Source organism: Haliaeetus albicilla, chromosome 8, assembly GCF_947461875.1.
Source record: "Haliaeetus albicilla chromosome 8, bHalAlb1.1, whole genome shotgun sequence".
In the NCBI taxonomy this organism is placed as follows: Eukaryota; Metazoa; Chordata; class Aves; order Accipitriformes; family Accipitridae; genus Haliaeetus; species Haliaeetus albicilla.
The window spans coordinates 32,677,698-32,697,491 of NC_091490.1; the positions used below are offsets into that span (position 1 = coordinate 32,677,698).

Genomic DNA, 19,794 nt, shown 5'->3' on the forward strand with positions numbered 1-19,794 from the left:
GGTGTTAAAAAAAACTTCTGTTTTTTTCCCCTGGTTCTGCATCTGTGCTGAAGCAAGTTCAAGTGACTCTGCTGGTTGGCTTTTTTCAGTTGTCATATCATAAATATTCTTAACAGTAGGGACCTCTGTTGCCTGAGCTAAGAGATCTTGTTTGGGTGGTAAAAGCTGTAGCTTCCATCTGTCCCTGGTCACCTGGGGAGTGACACTTGAGAAGATCTGTGCTGTGCTGGTCACAGATGCTGGAGTTACCCAGCCTGACATCAACAGGAGGGATTGTTTCAAGTGAGGTGAGATGTGGAGGCAAGGAGAAAGACGGTGCTAGAAGAAGGCTGGGCAACGGCAGCAGTTGCCCAAATATAACAGTGAGGGTTGTACCTCCTGTTGCAGGGTCCTCTCCAGACGTATAAGGAGACAGCCCTCTGCCCTCAGAGGTGTTAGTTGCAGCACCTCTCAGCAGGGCAGGGCAGTGATCCAAACAGCCTAGAGCCAGCAGGAGTGACTTCAGCACTGAGAAGGCAGGCTGTGCTTTTGGGCTTGAGGCTTCTAAATCACCAACAGTCAGATAACATGGGAACTTACATGCAGGATGCCTTTGCATGTGTGTTCTCTAAGTTATCAGGGCCAGGCTTTGGATATGCTAGATTGTCCTCCTTCCCAGACTCCAGGAACACTTTCTTCCAACAAAGAGGTTTTTCTGAACAATGGCTTTGGCATCAAAAGCTGCTGCACATTCCTCTGAGGAGGTGGTTGCTGTGGTTATGCGAGATGGTAGCTCATGGGTGCTAGGTGGGGCAACATCAGATGAAGGGTTTTTCTAGGTTGCAGGTACTCAGCCACAGGGTAATTTCAGGCCTGTTCTCACTGGCTTTTGCAGTCTCTCGCAGATGAGCTGCGAATCTGGGAGTGGTTCTCCTGCCTCCCTACCTAAAGGGTCTACAGGGCAGTGCCAGGTCAGGATGGCCCCCAGCAATTTCAGGGCCACTGTGATCACTTCTGAACCCTCTTGTTTCAGGTGGTGAACAGAGAACTGGAGAAGACACTTGTTATTGAGGACGATGTGCGCTTTGAACACCAGTTTAAGAGGAAGCTCATGAAGCTGATGGATGACATTGAACAAGCCCAGCTAGACTGGGAGCTTATGTAAGTAACCAGCCCTCAGCCATCTGCGAACTCCTGGGCACGCTGGGGAGGTCGGCAGCACCTGCTGTGTCATGTCGGAGATGCGGGTTAATGCTGGAGTGCAGGGCAAGGTGGCAGAAACTTCTCGGTGGCTCTTCCCATGAGGACAGATCTGCTTCCTGGGGCAGGCTGATGCTGGAATGCCCACTGGGTGCCATTACTGCCCTTTGTGGGCAGTGCTGGTTGGTCTCAACAGCGTCTGGAGATGCTGCTGTGATAGAGGAACTGACACAGCTCAGTCCTGAGGCTTGGACCGTGGCATCTTAGCTCCCTTAATGAAGTCTTTCACAGCTGTACCACCCACTGGGTGAAGACATGGGTGTCGGGGAGTGGTGCAGGATAGAAATCTGTGAGCCTGCACAGGGATTACTCCTTGGATTGACCCTTTGCCCTTCCCTGGTTGACCTGAACAGTCGTGTGGTCCTAATTGCTGCAGATTCACTTTGGTTCCAATTTCCTTGGTCTTTTCACCCTTTAAGCTACATTGGCCGGAAAAGGATGCAGGTGCAGGAGCCCGAGAAAGCAGTTCCCAATGTCATGAACCTGGTGGAAGCTGATTACTCGTACTGGACCCTGGGGTATGCAATCTCTTTCCAAGGGGCTCAGAAACTCATCGGAGCTGAGCCTTTCGGCAAGATGCTGCCTGTAGATGAATTTCTACCAGTCATGTACAACAAGCACCCTGTGTAAGTAGGATGCCTTCGTTGCTCGGGTTGACATGAGCTGGGTCTTGTGAATGACTTTAAACCAGATCATGTTAGTGTGTCTCACTTCTGTAGCCTGCCTGGCAGGGGACAGGGCTACTCCTCGTGCTTTTTGGTTGTCTGCAGCAGAGCTCCTGACACAGGTCAAAGGAGGTGACAGACCTGCAGCAGAGGGGTTGTTGTCCCTACCTGATGCAGGGCTTGTGGGCTGGTTCTGAGACACTTGGCTATCTCTGGTAATGGAGGCTTTGGTTGTATAGGTTGTGTGTGATTGTGAGACACCTGGTTCTGGCTGTATAGTCAGATTCCACCCCAGCAACTACCTCCACTCCCTGGGACCTGCTTGCTCGGTGGATTGTCTTGTATCTTACAGTTAGAAGCAGTGGCACTGATGAACATTCACTCTGTTACTGATGCTTATTTTTCTCTCCTCTTTAGAGCGAAGTACATGGAGTACTATGAGTCCAGAGACTTGAAAGCCTTTTCAGCAGAACCCCTGCTTGTTTACCCCACCCACTACACAGGGCAGCCAGGCTACCTCAGCGACACGGAGACCTCTACAATCTGGGACAACGAGACCGTGTCAACGGACTGGGACAGAACACACTCCTGGAAATCCCGGCAGCAGGGCAAGATCCATAACGATGCCCAGAACAAGGATGCCCTGCCTTCCCAGTCATCTCTCAACGTGCCGTCCTCCAGGGATGAGCTATGACTGCCCGCTTCCCCTGGGACTCTGTTGACAGCTGAACCTGCCTCACACTTTAGCTTTTTACCCTTGAAAGTTGTAGAGCAGCTCTTCATGTGGTCTCCTTCCCACTGCTTCAAATGGCAAAGCACAGTGGTTGGACCTGACAACTAACCAAGGCACTTAGGACTGGGTGGGAGATGAAGGAGGAAAAAGAGCAAGTGTTCCAGACTGGCAGAAAAAAGGCAGAGATCTGAACAAAAGCCCTCGCAAGCTTTTGTAAAAAAACAACCTTGAATGACGTCTTTCTACAGTTTCTCCTGTAGAACACTGTATTTATAAAGATTAATATATAGAGGTGTACAAGTGTTAATACCTTTCTGGATAGCTGTAACTGGGCTGCTGTGTAACTTACTCCTTGTAGTTTTGTAGGCTTTTATAACCCTCTTCACTGAGAGAAACTGCAGGCAAGCGTTTGGGTTATTTGGTTTTGTTTTTCAAAGGGATCCCTGTCAGAATCAAGATGGTTTCCAAAAATGTTCAGTGCACTGGAGCAGCGCTCCTCTGTAGTGTCTTCTCCCTCATCACACTTCTATAGAAAACTATTGCTGGCTTCCCCTCTGCAAATTTCAAAACTTGCTAGATCCCATCTAAACAGGCCTCCCAATCCAGAACTGATGTCTTGGCATGTCTAAAATCTTGGAAGCTAGTAGAGAAAGTCGAGGTTGCTGGTTTTATTTGTCTCTGCACTGCCTGAAGGGAACACAGGCGGAGTTAGTCCTTGTCATGTCCTGCTTCAACCCCTGCCTCAACTTATTCCTTCAGGAAAACAAAGCCTGACAACCTATTTGCAGGCCTGTTTAATTAGGCCATAAAACCAAGTGTAGGACTTCTAGGAACTTTAAATTTTAAAAGTTTGGTTATGAACTGCTTGACACTATCTTTATAAAAACAAAACAATCTACAGAAATGTTAGTTTTGTCAAATGTACTATTCTCGACAGCCTTGATAGAACTGTGTGTTACAGGACGACGGCAAGGCAACTTGTCTTGATATTTTTTCATGTGAAGAGCAGACTTGTCTTTTTGGTTTTGGGGTTTTTTTTATGACTTCTGATGTACTTGCTGTTGGCTAACACATCAGCAGAGTATGGTGGGGGTTTTTTTGTTGGTTTTTTTTTTTTTTTTAATGTTTCTCAGAGGCCAGGTGATCATGGACCACACCTCTTAGGTTAGCTGGCACAGACCTCAAGCTACAGGCTGTTGTTGCAGTGGGAGGATGCCCTCCTGGACTTGCAATCTAGAGACTCACCTGCTGGCTGATCTGTACAGTTGAGTATGTGTGGCTGGTTCTTTAATTTTTATTTGTTTTTAATAATAACTGATCAGTGTTGTGCTTTCTGCTAAAGAAGACATGTTATTACCTGTCAGCTGGTCTGATAATACATAGAACCTGGTGCAAGATGAGCAGCTGTGTGTATTCTTCATTGGGTGGGAGTAGCCCTGGCCAGGGCAGGCCAGCTCAAGAGGTTTCCAGCAGTGTCACTCTACCATGGAGTCACTGGCTGTATCAATGTGCCTGTTCTGCAACTACTGCCTGGAAGCTGTGTTCCTTCTGCTCTCCAGGCTGGAGCAGGTGCCTGTGCAACATGGTGAGTATGGAGAGCAGGTCTGCTGCGGGCCACCACGCAGAGCCTGGGTCGTTCCTCTCTGACAAGCCCTCTCGCTTCCTCCTTAGGTCTTGCTTTATGAGTCTGACCTGTTTGAAGCATGACGGCAATCCCAGAGATGTTGGTAAGCAGCTTGGTGTGGCCTTCAGAAGTAGGACTTCTGTGAACTGGTGAGCATCCAGAATATTGTCAGGTGTCACTGCGGATATGGGTACCACGTTACTAAGTTGTTCTGTCACGTCATGCTTCCCTTGGGATCAGGGCTGATTTTGCAGCATAGCTGTTTCTCCAGGCCTTCGGTAATGCTGTTTGAGGGCTGGTCAGCTGCTGGAGCTGTGGTGGGAAGGGTGCGCCGGAGGAGCAGGTCCCCAGCTTGGCGTAGCACCCATGCGGGCTTCCAGTCCTGCTAGTGCGGGTCCGCATCTGAGTCTGGCGGAACGGCAGGGACGGGCCAGTCCTGGGGGGGCGAGTCCCTCTGGCCTCGTGTCGTTTCTCTGATCTAACACTGTAGCTGCCTCTCCATGTAGAGGCTCGTTGTGGTTACACTGTGTTCATATACATCACCACTGCGTATCTCTTCCTCCCTCACTGTGCTTTTTGTTCTGTAAAAGACCCGTCTCTGTGTCCAAGAGGGGCCTCTCCCCCAATCATGGGAGCGATTTACCTGCATCAGCAAGAGCTCTGGTTTTTCCAACCCTTTTCTCCTCTCACCTTTCATGATGTCTCTTCCCTGGGGAGCATCCCTGTATTGGCCTTGCAGGAAACATATAATGGATTTTAAAAAGAGTGGGATTTGAGTCCCCCTGCTTTTTTAACCCTAATGTAGCTCGTTGAAATGATAAAAAGAAAAAAAGCTCTCTGTATCAGCTGCACAGCAGTTGTATTGCAGCAACTGGGCTACCCTGGCCTTGCAGCAAGTCCGGCAGATGTGGTGAGGGCAGGGGCGCGAGGCTGGATGTGGCCGGTGCTGACCGACAGGTAAAGCTGCAGTATGGACGCGTCAGCCCGGTCGCCTCGTGTGGGACAGAGCTGGCTTGCATGGCCCTCTCGGGCAATGATGCTGTCATTGGAGTTGGTTTGGATGCTCAGGGAGGCTGAGTTTTATTTAACTTTGATTTCCTTAAGTAGAGCAGTAGCAGTTTATCTTGGCAACAGGGCTGGGTTTTCTTTTTTTCGTATGTATGTGTTTGTTTTTTTCTTTTAGTTCACTCTGGAAGTGAGTGATATAAGGGGCTTGATGGTGGTTTGGGGGCGGGTGGGGAGACAAATTAAGAATAATAATGTAATGAGTAAAATGAACGTGTCCATTTCAGAGCAGACGTGGCCTCAACCTAGCTCATTGTTCTTTTACATATATGTGTGTGTGTATACGTACACCATTTTCTATTTATTTACATATGCAAGACCTGGTGGATGGCCAGTGGTTCTACCTGCTATGACAAGTGCTGTTTTTCCCTGTCTGTGTTTTCAGTTCCTTGGCAGGTGTTGCCCAGGCTTTGCCCTACTCAGAATTAACTGCGTTTTGGAAAAGTAGGAGCCAGCTGAAACACTTCTGTGTTTTTCTGCTATTTTTCCACTTACTTTCTATGTACGTACTTTTTTTGACTCATCTAATGGGCTTCAAGTAGGAGCACCAGCTTGAACCTGGCTCTTGCCGAGAGGGCCGTTTTTGCTGGGCACAGGGCAGGGACTGTGCTGTCCCAGGCTACGGTGCAGCTTGGGCACAGAAGGGGCGTCCCCTCTGAGCCTGCAGCAGGTTTAGCACCCACAGCCCAAAGGTGGAGGTTCCTTGTGCTGGGGTCCTGCATTTGGTCATACATCTTGGAAATGAGTTTCTGTCAGCAGAACTTAGCAAGTGATAAGTAAGAATTTGCCAGGCTGCTTCAGGAACCATGGAGGGCTTTTTTTTTTCCCTTCTCCCCCCCCCCCCCCCCAGCTTTTGGTAGAGGGTTTTTGTTCTGCTGTGGAGCATCAGAGCTAAGCCCCAAGAGCCCCCAGCTGATGGAAGAAACACCCAGCAGTGCCTACCCCAGTAAGTATGGTGACAGACCTGTGGAAGCTAGGAACAGGTTCTACAAAGTATAAGTAGCAAGACAGCTGAAAAAGCAGCTTTTTCACAAGAAAGGTTGTGGTGGTGAGCTCTAAAAATAAGACTGCTTGTAACCTAACAAACAAACAAACAAACAACTCTGTCTCTGCTTTTGTATAAGAAAGGAAAAGTGCTGTTATACTCTCAATATGGCAATATGAAATTCCTAGTTCACAAATAGATTGTATTTATCCTGAACGAAATCGAGTAAGGGTCTGTCATTGTGTTTTGTCTCCCTAGGTAGTTTAAGTAGAAAAAAAGCAATCTTAAATTCAGGGTACTCTTTCTTTTGCCTTTGCTATTGTAACATGAGAGGCCCTTTAGTGACAAAGGCAACTGCCACACTTCAGGGACTCACAGTGTGACTTTTGGCAGTTTTAGGAGTCTCCCCCAGTGCTGAAGTGTTTTCTGAAATGTAATGCTGACAGCATTACAAACAGTACAAAACTGTTACTGGATGTGGTGTTGAAGAGTAAAACAGTGCTCGAGGAAGGGTGTAGCTGAAGGGTTACACCTAAAATGGGATGTTTCAAGTTCTCTGGGTGGCAGGGAAGATGAGTTGTGGGAGCTGGCAGAAGTTGATAACAGTTAAAACAGTAAAAGTGATGAGGCTGAAGAGAATGACAGTGAGGTAAGTGAAGAGGTCGGAGGTGTAAAAAAAACCACAACTGACATGCAGTAATAAAGGCCAAGAGAACAAAACAGATTAACTCCAGGCAAATATTAGTGGAAAAAAAGTTTATGTACTTGTATAAAGATTACAGGTAAGCAATTAAAAAAATCTTTTTCATATATAACCTTTTGGAGGGTGTAATTTTAAAATCAAGAACATTCACCTTTCAGCTTAATACAGACATACAACCTCTGAGTGAGCAATACTATACTTCACAAACAATACCCTCCAGACATCAATGCATGCTTACACTGAAATGCAAAGAAAACTGAACTAACTTCTGTTGTAATCTTGCCCTAACTCTGGGCAAAGGTTAAGGCTCAGTTACAAACTCACTGTCTTCACCTTCTCAACAGAAATACAATTGGAATTCTTAAACTATTCAGACTAGGACCTGCATGGTGCTACTTGTAAACAGAAGTGATAACTCTTCACATAGTGTAAAACATAGTACAACCCAACATTGTTTGCAGCGTGAGTTTATCACCCATCATTAATGTACTCTGAGCCCAGTTTTGAAAAGTAGTGCTACAGAACTGGTGGGGAGAAAAGGCCCAGGCATGTATAAAATTCAGTATTTATTTTAACTAATACTAATGTATCTCAAAGACAGCCTGTTCAGTTAGGGCTGCTTACAATCCAATGTCTCATTTATGGCTTTTTAAAATAAAACCTCTAACTATCCTTTCAATGAAACCTGTGTTCTGGGAAGAGACTCAGGAAGTATGTTATTTAAAGTTTCATAGAGAACAGCTGATTAAATTCTTTAGTCCAGCTGAATTCTTTAGTCCAGCTGAAAGGCTGTACCATGTCAGGAAATTCATTTAATAGATGTGTATAAAGAGCAAGGAAGGTGGCTGCAGGTAATGCATAATAATGCTACAGGTATATAAAAACTCTGGTTGTTTGGGGTAATGCTTAAAACCTGGCTATCTCCTCTCAATGCCCACTTTTAAAATAAAAGGTCATGTAGTTGCCCCTCATCAGTGAAAACGTGAGTTAAAAGTTTTGCTCTTGAAGAGTGATTGCACATATTACAAAGAGGTACATCAGTCATTTCAGAGTACATGCAAAAGGCATCGATTTCTGTTCAATGGGTTAGCAAAGTAAAAGGAAAACCACCCTGTAGTGGCATTAAGACAAGACCTAAATCCAGACAAGTAGTGTTTGTTTGCCTTGTTCATGAACAAACCATGACATTCATCCAAAAGCAAGTGCAGTCCATTCTTTTAAAGTTCTTTGGAAAAAAAAGTCCAAAATAGGTAATTTTCTGACATGGAAGAAGTGCAAAAAAGAAGTTTGCCAGCTGTGTGAAAGCAATACACACACTTGCAGTTTCTGCTGTCTCCAGCGATGAGTGTTTTGGGGACGTACCCACCCTGCTTTTTCGTGAATGCAAATGCCTCGTGGAGGCAGCGATTGCTAGTGGCACTCGGCTCACCCACACCTTCTGCAAACCAGTGTTCCTGTCAGTCAGCTGGAGGCTGGCTGAGATCTCCTTCTTGGTTCACGCAGAATTGTATTGAGACTTTTCTTCTCCAGTTTTATAAAAATAAATTTAGACCTTCTTCTGTATAACACTGGCACAAAGGAAAATGTTTTCTCACAAAAAGAGTTGGCTTGTGTGGTGTTCTTAAGACAAATGTTGCAGTCCCATTTTCCCCTCTAACTGGGGCTCTCGCCTTCCTAGGCTAATGTGCAAAACAAAAAAAAATTCCAGTCTGTACTGTCCCGTAAATCCGTGTCTGTCTGTCCATATACAGGTGCAAGGGCAAGGAGAAGCATCGCTGGCTGTAGGTGAATCAAATGTTCACTTTGCATTTCAGCTTCAAATCTTTTCCAGGTTGAATACTGACACATTCATCTACTGGCATTCTGTAATACTGGATGGTAGCAAAGGTACAGTTCTCAGCCAGTTCTCCCTGGCCTGTTGTCTCCCTCACACTGTAATTTTGCTGGGCCTGTTGCTCCGGCACCCCCGTTTGGCAGTTCTAGGGAGTGTCAGACTGCAACGGCCCCTCATTTTCACCTGTCCATTGACCGAAGCTTTTTTCCGCAGGATGAAATCGAAGTTCACATGGCTGTTCATGGCGTAGAACACGTTGGCGTTACCTGGGATCACCAGCTCTGCAAAAGAGGGACCAGAGCAAGCATTAATTGGCAGTATCGCACGTAGCAGAAGGAAAGCCAGGAGAGAAGAGGGACTGGGTGAACAGGCTGCACGAATGCAGCTGGGCAGCGCTGGGCCCCTTTCCTTGTTCCGCTGTGCCGCTTCAGCCAGAGCTGCTTCGGGTGGTGCCCACAGCAGCTGTCCCACAAAACAGGGGGAGCAGGGTTGCAGAGGAGAGGAGATGGAGGCCAAACCCGGACCACGTCCAGCCTGGCAGAGGCCCTGGCAGCCTCTCCCAGAGGAGGCTGTGCCGAAAGCTCTGTTTGCACAGCCCAGTGACAGTGGTAGCATCCAGGCCTGCCCGGATCCGTGGGGAAGTCGTACCCTGCCCGGCCCCTGTGGCAGACTGTGCTCAGGGAGGGAGAGCAGCTGCTCTTCGGTCGATAGCTCTGCATCACAGTGCGCATACGAAGGCGTACCTGGCAACCCGCGAGTGAACTCTGCCTGTGTAAAGCGATGTGCTGACAGGCCATGATAAATCATCCCTGCACACCAGTGATCGAGGGGGGTTAGTCTCACTGGCAGCTGTGACGTGTCCGTGGCATTTCTAACGTTGCTTCACATTTTACTCTTTCCTTCAAAATCCAGCAGAACTTTTCAAGCTTCCCTACCTTTGTCCTCAGAGATGACCTGTACAAGCTCATAATCCTCAGCTGGGTCAGATTCCAGGTTGTGCTTCAACATAGCTCTCTGGATGACAGCAGGAGTTTTGTCTTGGCTAGTTAGCTGGAAAGATAGAGTTGCAATGAGAGATTCTGCTTATGCACTCTATATGATTTAATAATTAGCAAAGGCCTGCCTTTCTGCAGACCGCTTGGTCTTGGAAAAGATTTCAGAAAACTGAAAAAATAGGATGGGTCAGTAACAAAGTAGTAGGTACTGCTAGATACTAAAGCATGGTATTTGTGACATTTGGTGGTGGTGTTTTTTTAGTTCAAGATGACCGATACTGTACTAGAAGAGAGAGCAGTAAATCACAGTGTCTGCTCTCCTGAGCAAACACTTTGAGAGGCAAGGTGTTGTTCTCACTAGCTATAAAAGTCCACATAAATAGCTGCCCCATCTGTTGTTTGCAGACCTCAATTAATCTGCAGTCTCCTGTGCTAAATACTTTGACATCCTGCAAAGATTTTTGGCCTTGTAACTGGGTTTACTGTCTGCTGTGGAAGTGCTGTGCATCCGGAGCAGACACAGGGCTCCCTCTAGAGCCTTACGCAGTCGAAAGGAAGGGGGAATGGCTCTTTGCGATTTGGGGAAGGTCAGACCGTTAAAATCATAAGGTAGCTAAACGTGTGTTTGTTCCCCCCAGGCCCTGAAGGACCTGAAGCGTTTGCTCAGCAACTGAGTCTCTGTCAGGTATCTGTAGAGATTGAGTGCAGGCGATTCACGTCACCCATGGTCCAGCACAGGCCCTGCATTCCCTTGGTGGTGGGCCTGGCACTGCCAGAATCCCTCCCCTGGAACCAGCGTCGAGGGAAACACCTGAACGCTGGCTGCTGCTGGTCAGGCAACCTTCGCCGCAGAGAGAAGCTGCAGAATGAAAGGGCTTGTCAGCTTCCTCCCATACAGCTCCGTTTCTAGAAACCAGCTCATGGGGGAAGCTTCTCCAGGGAAAAACTTGGCACATGGCATCTTGTGTCAAAACTTGCGCACAAATTCCAAGCTAGAGAAAAACCAGCTAGCACTAGCAGAAGGGCAGGAGCAGCAAAGCCTGCATTTGATCAGAATGCTTCACTTTGACTTTTTGATAAAACACAAGCTTTAATTTCAAGACCCAAAACTCCCACAAAGATGCTATTTTCAAACCTCTGATTCATACCATGTTCCACATATTTTGAATTGTAACATTCGTCATTTTCCCTTTCAAGCCAGGCTTGATTAGTCCGCTCAGTGAGTAGGTGTTTTCAAAACTAAAAGCACCATTTGTTTAAGTCACCCAGGATGAAAACACGACCAATGATAACAGCATTTTGCTGTTCCACACCACTCACCAGGATGCTCTTGTACATGTTGCCATTGCTGTCTTCTATGCTGATCCGGATGATGCACATATCTTTGTTCTGCTGGTTGTAAACAGGAGGCAGTACTTTTGAGGTAATGGGTGTCATGGAGACAGAGCACTTGTCATTGGAGGACGGCAAGGGAGTGGATGAGATTAAAGATGACACCCCCGAGGAAGATGTGTCCGTGGAATGGGTGGGGGAAGAGGAGGAGGAAGAGGAGGAGGAGGATTCAGCGAGCTACACAACAGAAAGAAAGAAAAACATTGTCATAAACAGGACATTTTGTATGTCTGCGCATGTCATTCTGGAGGAAGAACTTGAGAAAGCAGAAGGCATATATAAAACCTCTATCATCTGCACTCTGTCCAGCAGGCTGGCATGGTATTCCTTGCCTCCAGAAAAAAGTGAACTACAGTTGAAACTTATTTCCAATTCGGTGAGGGTTGCTTGCTCTTGCCTCTCAGTTAGAGCAGGCCAGGAGGTGGCAGCAGATACAACGAACAGAAAGAATCCGGTTGTGGGCAACAGGCCAGGGACTGGGACCGGCTGGGAAAGAGCAGAGGGCATGGTGGGCACCGCTGCTCCTGCTCCAGGTCGGAGCCTTTACATGAGTGAGAATACACACACGCTTCCCAGTCTGCCACTTCTCCTTGAGTAGTCTTTCCTCGTTGGAAACTGCCCCCTTCCTCCTTCTGCTGCTCAGGGTTTTGCCTTTCACTTCATCTGCCTTACTCAAAAACTGCCGAGACTATCTTCCTTCTCCAACTTGCTTATCAAAACCACCGTAACAACTGCTCCAGCTAAATTGTTTAAATGATTTATGGATGCCCGTGTCTGGGACCTCATGCTTCATTTGGTTTAAGAACATTTAGTACAATTTAATTTAATACCCACAAGCTAAACCCCAATATGACACTCTTCAGCAAAACATCCCTGAGAAGGGCTTCAACAGTACAGTTAATGCAATTTAGTTCAAAATGGAAGAGTCTGTAGGAAAGACATCCCTGTGGATCCCTTTATCAGATCCCTTCTGCTGGTTTCCTGCCCGTACAGCTTGTCTCTCTGGATGGTAATGACACATGCCTGGCTCATCTGCTCTCAGCATGAACACTCTCAGCTTCAGCCTTACATTCATTTTGCCATGGGGTGTCCCAGCTGCCAGCATGTGGGGTGTGGGACTTTGCCTTCTCTGCAAACAAGGGATTTCCTGGCACATCGGTTCAGTGCCTTTGTGTGAGACACTGGCTGCGTGTGCTAGGAGCGAGCTGGTGTGCGCGGGGGGGGACGGACGGGGACGGGGGGGACGGACACAGCAGCACTGCACTGCACTGCACACTGACTTCCCACTGGAATTCAACTGAGCCAAGGCAAGGTGTTCGTGCTAGCAGCAGGGAGTTCATGGGAGCTCAAACCCACGGGGGTGGCGAGCTCTGACCTTCCCTGCCTATCACTCGGTCAACTGCAGCTGCTCTGCCTTCCCCAGGATTAGGCTGTTAGTAATGCACACATACTTTTCCACCCAGAAAACACCTTTCGCCGGAGTGCAGGCACAGCTTTACTGCAGCTGGGCTTTCCTTGGTGAGCACACAGCTGCTAAAGTCAAACTTCCTTTTCGAGCTACAGCTGATTGAGCATGATGGACACAACAGCAGGCTGCTAACAGCAGAATAACTCATCGAACCTGACACATTCAAGGAGGAAATGACTAGCTATTGATCTTGCTCCACTTCAGCTGATGCTGTCTTCTGTTCCATTTGTTTTTGTTTGTGGGGGCTTATAAATCCTCTTGTCCGTGTCACCACTAACATCGTGCTGCCATGTGCCATGAGCGAGCGTGCTGTTTAGGATCCTCACACCATTTCTCACAGGCTCGAAGGTAGAAATGCTGCTAGCCTGCCCCATCCCTCTCAAAAAGCACAATGAGGGACTGAAAAAAAAAAATTAAGCTCATGCTTCTCCAGGGCCTCACCTAAACCAAAAACACTGCCAGGCACTGCAAGAAAATGTAGTTTCAGGGAAGGAGAACTTCAGTCTGACTTGGATCTCAGCAACATAGAAGGGATTGTGCAAAAATCCTGACTGGATTGCTTCCATTTTTACACATTTATTTCTAGAGTCTCTCCATTCTGCTAAAAGCAGTGCTCTAGGCAAGACCAACAGGCTTGGGCAAGCGCCTAGGGGCTGCCTGTAGTGTCAAGAGTGTCTCACAAGCTATGTATTCTGGCAACAAGGCCCAGACCATACCTTTTTCTGAGGCTCATCAGGAGTGCCTGTGGGAGTGTTGCAGGCATCTTCAGATTCAGAGTGATTAAACTCGCATGATGAAACGCTGGCTGAGTCCGTGCTTTCACCAGAGCTCCCACCTGGAGTAGATTTGGGTTGCTCTTTGATGGGTGTGCTATGGGCGATCACCTCAGAGCCTAGAAACAGGCTAGTATAGAAAAGAAACCATAAAAGCCAGTAAGTGAAAGCAGACCTGAGCTGGGCAAAGCTGTCACTTGGTTCAAAAATCTTATGTATTGTTTTGTTTTCCTATCTTGAGTGGCCTATTGTTTTCATTTCCTCGATGTTGTTTATATGGTTTGTCAAGAGTTTGTTACACACTAACATAATACCTTCTTGACCTAGCATACCCACCAGCTGCAAGGCCAAAATCAGAGCTAATGCTGAAGTATCACAAATGAGAATCCTCCTCAGTCTTTAAATTTTCAGACTCACTTGCTAGGAAATGATTGATCATAAACCTCATGCATTTACAAACCAAGGGACAAAGGGCAAGTTAGAGGCATGGCAGCTGGCTCCACCTTACATGCTCCTGCACGCTACTGTCACTCCCTGGTCCTTCTCACACAAGGCAGCTCAAGACCTACTTAGTTGCCATGAGTAAGTGAAACAGTGCATGAAAGGTAACGCATGGCCATACACCAGGCAAAGGTCTTCAAAAGGCAAGTTCATCCCCTCTTCAAATTCTTTCACTCAATAAAGGTGCCCTCGCTAAGAGTCTGAATGGAGATGTACACAATGAGGAGATGACAAGAAAGTGTAAATTATAGGCTCTCCCTCTCTGAGACTCATTTCTAAATGCAGGTCAAGTAAATTGAAAGGAGTGTCAAAGGAAACAAACCTGTATAATACGTAAAGTAGAGAAGGAAGGTGAATTATATGCTATGTCAGCATGCAGTTAATGATTTAAAACAATTTAGAGAGGTGTCACTCACTGTTGCCGGAATGAATTATGCCAGTCTTTTCAACAGTATTAATTTACAAAACACATTAAGAATGCAGATGAAACAATTGTTTAGACAAAGACTGCACAGTGGAAACAAACTCAGTACAGTAAATTACAATACTGTGGCACTGAAACACAGTCAGAAACGAGAGAATAAAGCCTGTGCTCCGCCGCGATGATTCTTACGCACAGCTTAGGCACACGCCAAGGGAGACACAAATGAGAGGCCACCGACAGTTCAGGCACTGTCATCTTCAAAGCTCACATTCTCATAGCATATCACCACCAACTCCGATGGACTAATTGAAACACTTTCCAAACAGCTGCCCAGATTTTTTTTGTGTATCAGGACTCAAAACTCTAGATGGAAAACGCCTATTCTTCTTTCAAACCCTAACCTGCAGTAGTGCTGACATGAAGTGAATGGCTACTGGCTGTTCTGAGGAAACTAGGTACAAGAGCCAAGCAGGAAAGAGAGTTAAGAGCTGATAGTGCTGTTAAATTCATCATTTCCCCCCTCATCTTGATCATGCCACTGGTATGCGGGAGTCCCTTCATATCTCCTCTTACATCAGGTTCAAATTTCTCACCTTTCAGTTATTTTTACTTCAGTCCTTGATCTCTGCTTTCATTCCCTGCAGGTTTCCCTGAATTCCTGCTAGTCTGTTGTTTCCCATGTCTGCTTAGCTGCACGCCCCTGTTCTCCACCCACCTCCTGTTTGAATCTTTGCAGTATTAGACTAAATTGGACCATGTCCCCATGATTTTTTTCATTCTCTAACTTGAAGGCAGTTAGGCAGATTGTTTCTATTACCAAATGCCTTTTTGCTAACCTTCATTTTCATATTAAAATCCTGCAAGGAATTTTTGCATGTGTATAGCAAGTTAGACTAATAATAGGCCAGACTTTATCCTCATTTACTCTGTTTTGCTACTGCATTCAGGGAAGTTATTACACAATAGATACTGAATTTATAATCCAGCACTAAAATTGTTCCTTTTTCTGACACCTTAGGAAGGCTTGTTTGTTTCTAATCTCTTTCATCATTAATAATCCTCATGACTACTTATAACAATAGAAAGGAACAGCTTCAGAGAGAAGTATGCATTTCTAGCTGATAGTGTCTACTTAAAGTAAAGCAGTCGTCTGGCTCCCCAGCCAGGTTTTTCAGCTGGTGAAATGAGTACTGCTTGTTTGATTTTTTTCAGGTCCATATTAACACACCAAACGCCCTTTGCCCCGTTGTACTTACAGGCTGAACCTCTTCACCATGCTTTTCCGAGATTTTGGCGATGTGGTGCTAGTGTCAGCAGCTGCTTCAACCTCACGTGAAAGGCTGTAACTGCAGAAGAGAGGCCACTGGGTTAATTTTTACAGACAATACTCTTAGTTATATATCTCAAAGTAGCAATATTCAAGAAATTCGAGAAACCTTCAGTTATTCCCACTTCACAGAAGGCTGCAACCCCACAAAGAGGAACATAGCTCTGTCTACATTTTACCATGGTGAAGAGGATATTTCACTTCTTCATAATAGTTTTAAAAACGAGTGCTTTTTTGGATCACATTCATCATTTTATTTAAAAAAATAAATCAAGAAAATACTTAACGTATTAGTTTTGGATAAACTGACTTTTTTTTTTTACTGCGACTCAATACAATGCAGTATGTATCTGTGCTTACACTCTTTGTGCAGCAGAGTGATATTCAACTACCTAGTGGAGATATTAAAATGCTGTAAGTAAATTGTCTTGGGTTGGTCTAGCAGCATGTGCAGTAGCACAGAACTCGGCAGGGCTGCAAAACCCTCCCCAAACGCCCAGGAGACATTCATCTGGTGAGTGCTCAGTGAGCTCTGCGTTGCCTTGGCTACCTGCTGCCCGCATCCACCAGCTGAATGCTCAGTGACTGCATCTTGACATCCCTTAGGACTGACTTCAGAGTGTGTGTCTGGGCATACAGACAGCCCAGACATAGACTATCATATTTCAAAGTCAGAAGCCTGATCTCCAGTCTCAAAACTAAACCCTGCTCAGTGTTCAACAGGTTTTCTACAGCTGTTTAGCAGAAGGCAGATGTATTTCCACGCTCCTCGAGCAGCAGTATATGTAAGCTCCTGTAAGAGGATAGCTGAAGGCTGGCATAACCTACCTGCAGGTGGGTGTGGGGGGTAAGAAAAGCCTGCTTCGCCAGCTGTACTGAGAACCTACCTCTCCTCGTCAGTTAAATGCTGCTGTCTCCTGAACCACTGGATGAATTTTTGGTCTGGTGTCATGCAATAGCTGTTACATGCAGATTGCAAGAGCTTGATTTGGGCAATTACTTCAAATTCCTAAGAAAATTAAAAATCAAATAGGAATTTTAATTAGAAAACAAGATAAAGACAAACTCATTTGCATACTAAACACATGCAACAACACATCCAAGACAAACTTAGTTTGACCTGAAGTTCAGTTTCAGTTGAGTTACTATTTCAAGAACCAGTTCTTCAAACAATGAAGTCTTTTTTTTTCTTTTCCCCCAGCATCTGTAATGTGCATTGAAATGTCAACATTTTATCAGACACACACAAATTAGAAGACAAACACAAGGAATCATACTTCACCACAGACCTTTTCTCAAGTACTAACTGAAGTGTAATGTCCATGCAAACCCCACCGAACGGCAGCACTGTTGCTTGTTCCTCTAGGAACAAGGGTAGCAAAGCATCCTAAGTTCTTCAGATTATCCTACCTGCTCACCCCTGCACTGGCCAGACCAGCTCCGAGAGAGGAATCATGCTTTGTACTTTAGGTGGTTCTCAGGCAGCAAGCAAGGGTAATAATTAGGGGTGCCTGTGATGAAAGCAAAGTCTGATCCTCCCCAGCTTTGCACATTGTGCGCTCACACTTGCACCAGAGGAACACAAAACGCTACCCTTAATATGTGTGACTAAAATGTGCTGCTCTTCTGTAACTCCACTTGCATAAACACTTTGCCAAAATAATTCTTAAAAAGCCCTTGTGTTAGAGCAGGTTATAGAATCAGGATGTAGGAATGGAGCTGAGTACTCAGCGTGGTTCAGAGGACAGCTTTGCCACTGGTTTGTATGAAGCTGGACTGATGGCTTCAGAGAAGCTCGTTTGTCACATTATTAGTATCCTGAGCTGTGTAGTTATACATACAAGGCAAGTCCAAGAAGTGTTTTGTAGAGCTGGGAGCAGTTAGGGGAAGGGAATGGCTCCATCACAGCCAAATCCAAGTCTGCTTTCAGACCCCAGAACGGAGATTTGGCACAACTTCATTCAGACAGATGTAACCCTAGTACCTTTACTCCTACATAGCATTACTTATCTCTGACCAACAAGGATCAGGCTGAAAGGAAAGACTGGTAGCATTTATTTCTCAGTCCCGTGTACCTAGTTTGCTCTCTGCAGCCTTTTATCTACAAACAGTTTACTGCAGCAGAAGGAAGATACTTACAAAATGTATCTTCTGGAAAGCAAGTCTCATGCCACTAGATCTGATTTAACACACAGGACATACACATGTAACGTATTCCCATGAACACCAAATGCAGGGAGTGTGCATGCCCCAAATGTAAATCCCATGGAAGTAAGTCGCCTGCAGCTCCTCTTCCCCTACTGCACACATCTAAAAAGTAGGTTCTTTTCCTGCACCACCCCTCACAGTTTGGCAGAGGCTCACAGCATTTTGGGGAATCTATATTTTCCTCACAAACCTGCATTAAAATTAGCAGCTGTTGTATACGCCTAGGCAAAGACAAATAGCCTCACCAAGAGAATGCTCTAGAAGAGGGCATTGGTAAACTAAACAAAAAACAAACAAACAAAAAATATCACAGAACATTCAACTTACCCTTCGCCTCTTCTCAAAATTTATCAGGCCACCCTGTTGGAAGGAAAGAGAAGGGATCAGAGTAGAAGAGCACATGCTCAGTTGAATTTAATCACAAACAGGATGAAGTAGCAAAGGCTAATGTAAAGCACAGACCTGCCCTGAGCAAGGACCTTCTAAAAATACCTGATTCCAGATCTGGTATAAACCACAGTACTCATCCGAGTCTCCAAAGGATATCTGTCTTCATGGTCTAAATGGCAATCTGCCCAAGAAGAGAAGCCCAGTACAAGAATGCTCATAAAAGCTGTGTCGAGATCAGATCTGAAGAATGCTAGGAGCATTTTGCATGCAAGAAACAAACTTGGCTTTTGCCTGTGCTGTGAGTTTAGCAGTGTTCCCAGTGAGTGTGTTCATCAACTGAACATAAAGCATGGACAGAAGGGAAACTGCCAAAAAGAAAATGGATATATAGCAACCTTACACATGCCTGCTTTAGTACAGTTTTGCAAAACAAACAATCACTGAACAAACCAGCAACTATTACCAGCCCAGGGAGAAGTGTATTTGCCCATTGTTGTCATAAATATCAACACCAGCACAACAAAGGCTGAGCACCTGCAACATGGCTCCTCAAGAGTCTCCATTAATAGGGGCCAATTTTCAAAGGTGTTTGAAAACCAATTGGCCCCATCCTCAATCTCTGTTAAACAACCAGACTCTTTTGCAATCCTTTTTCCCTTCCTATGCTAGATTGGTTCCCCCTGCTTGTTCAGCTAAAGAGAAATGAAAAAACCCAATCTTTAATTACTTTAGGGCTCAGATGCATCCAAGTCAATACTGAAGCACTTCAGTGATCAGTCTGAAGAGCTGAATTTATGATTCTGTGTATTTTACCAATTAGTCACAGAAATCTTTACACCTAAAATGTTTTCAGAAAAATAAAAGAGAATAATGGAAAGCCTACTGTCTTCACATTTTCTAACCTAAGGAAACAAGACAAAATACAATGCTAAGGTTGTCCCTTGAGATAACTGCACTCAAATTCACACAAGATTCTTGTTGCTAGTAAAACTGCATATTGCTTCCTTTTTTTTTGAAAACAGATTCCTCCATTTTTAAGAACTGCATAAGAACCCAGTAGAAGATGCAGAAACAGACACACTCAGTGCTGGGAAGGCAGGAAGGCTATTTTGGATTCAAAAAATTGCCCCCAATTACCTCAATATAGTCCTGAAGGGCTGTGTCAAGCATGATGAGATCAGTGAGGAAGGTACCAAGATAGGGTACCGTGCCTTGCATTACTCCCTGCAAATGATCAGAGCAATGTTGGATTAATTGACTGAGAAATGGTAAAAATTAGAATGCTAGAATACTCCTGTATAAGAAAATGAAATAAAAGTAGTCTGCTTAACCAAACAGCGGTCTTATAAATTGTTTTCTTTCATTACATCATCTTCAGTATCTAATCTAGAATTTAAATCAAATCCTAATGAGAGCAGGATGCTCTCACAGATACTGCCAAGTTGTTTTATATTACAATATTGCCACC

General features: G+C 45.5%; 2 protein-coding genes across 2 annotated transcripts in view; one reads left to right on the forward strand and one right to left on the reverse strand.

Moving 5' to 3' along the window:
* The window catches only part of COLGALT2 (collagen beta(1-O)galactosyltransferase 2), a 57,483-nt gene extending 53,446 nt beyond the window's left edge, over positions 1 to 4,037 (forward strand). Inside the window, exons 10-12 of the mRNA XM_069789592.1 lie at positions 1,013 to 1,140; positions 1,659 to 1,865; positions 2,322 to 4,037. Of these exons, the coding sequence (XP_069645693.1) occupies positions 1,013 to 1,140; positions 1,659 to 1,865; positions 2,322 to 2,598 (612 nt within the window). The 3' untranslated portion in view covers positions 2,599 to 4,037. The remainder of the gene's footprint in view (positions 1 to 1,012; positions 1,141 to 1,658; positions 1,866 to 2,321) is intronic.
* Positions 4,038 to 7,052: 3,015 nt separating this feature from the next.
* The window catches only part of RGL1 (ral guanine nucleotide dissociation stimulator like 1), an 80,875-nt gene continuing 68,133 nt past the window's right edge, over positions 7,053 to 19,794 (reverse strand). Inside the window, exons 11-18 of the mRNA XM_069789591.1 lie at positions 19,464 to 19,550; positions 18,264 to 18,296; positions 16,616 to 16,737; positions 15,658 to 15,747; positions 13,420 to 13,606; positions 11,164 to 11,412; positions 9,784 to 9,898; positions 7,053 to 9,129 (exon numbers count right to left, since the gene is read on the reverse strand). Coding sequence (XP_069645692.1) covers positions 8,942 to 9,129; positions 9,784 to 9,898; positions 11,164 to 11,412; positions 13,420 to 13,606; positions 15,658 to 15,747; positions 16,616 to 16,737; positions 18,264 to 18,296; positions 19,464 to 19,550 — 1,071 coding nt within the window. The 3' untranslated portion in view covers positions 7,053 to 8,941. The remainder of the gene's footprint in view (positions 9,130 to 9,783; positions 9,899 to 11,163; positions 11,413 to 13,419; positions 13,607 to 15,657; positions 15,748 to 16,615; positions 16,738 to 18,263; positions 18,297 to 19,463; positions 19,551 to 19,794) is intronic.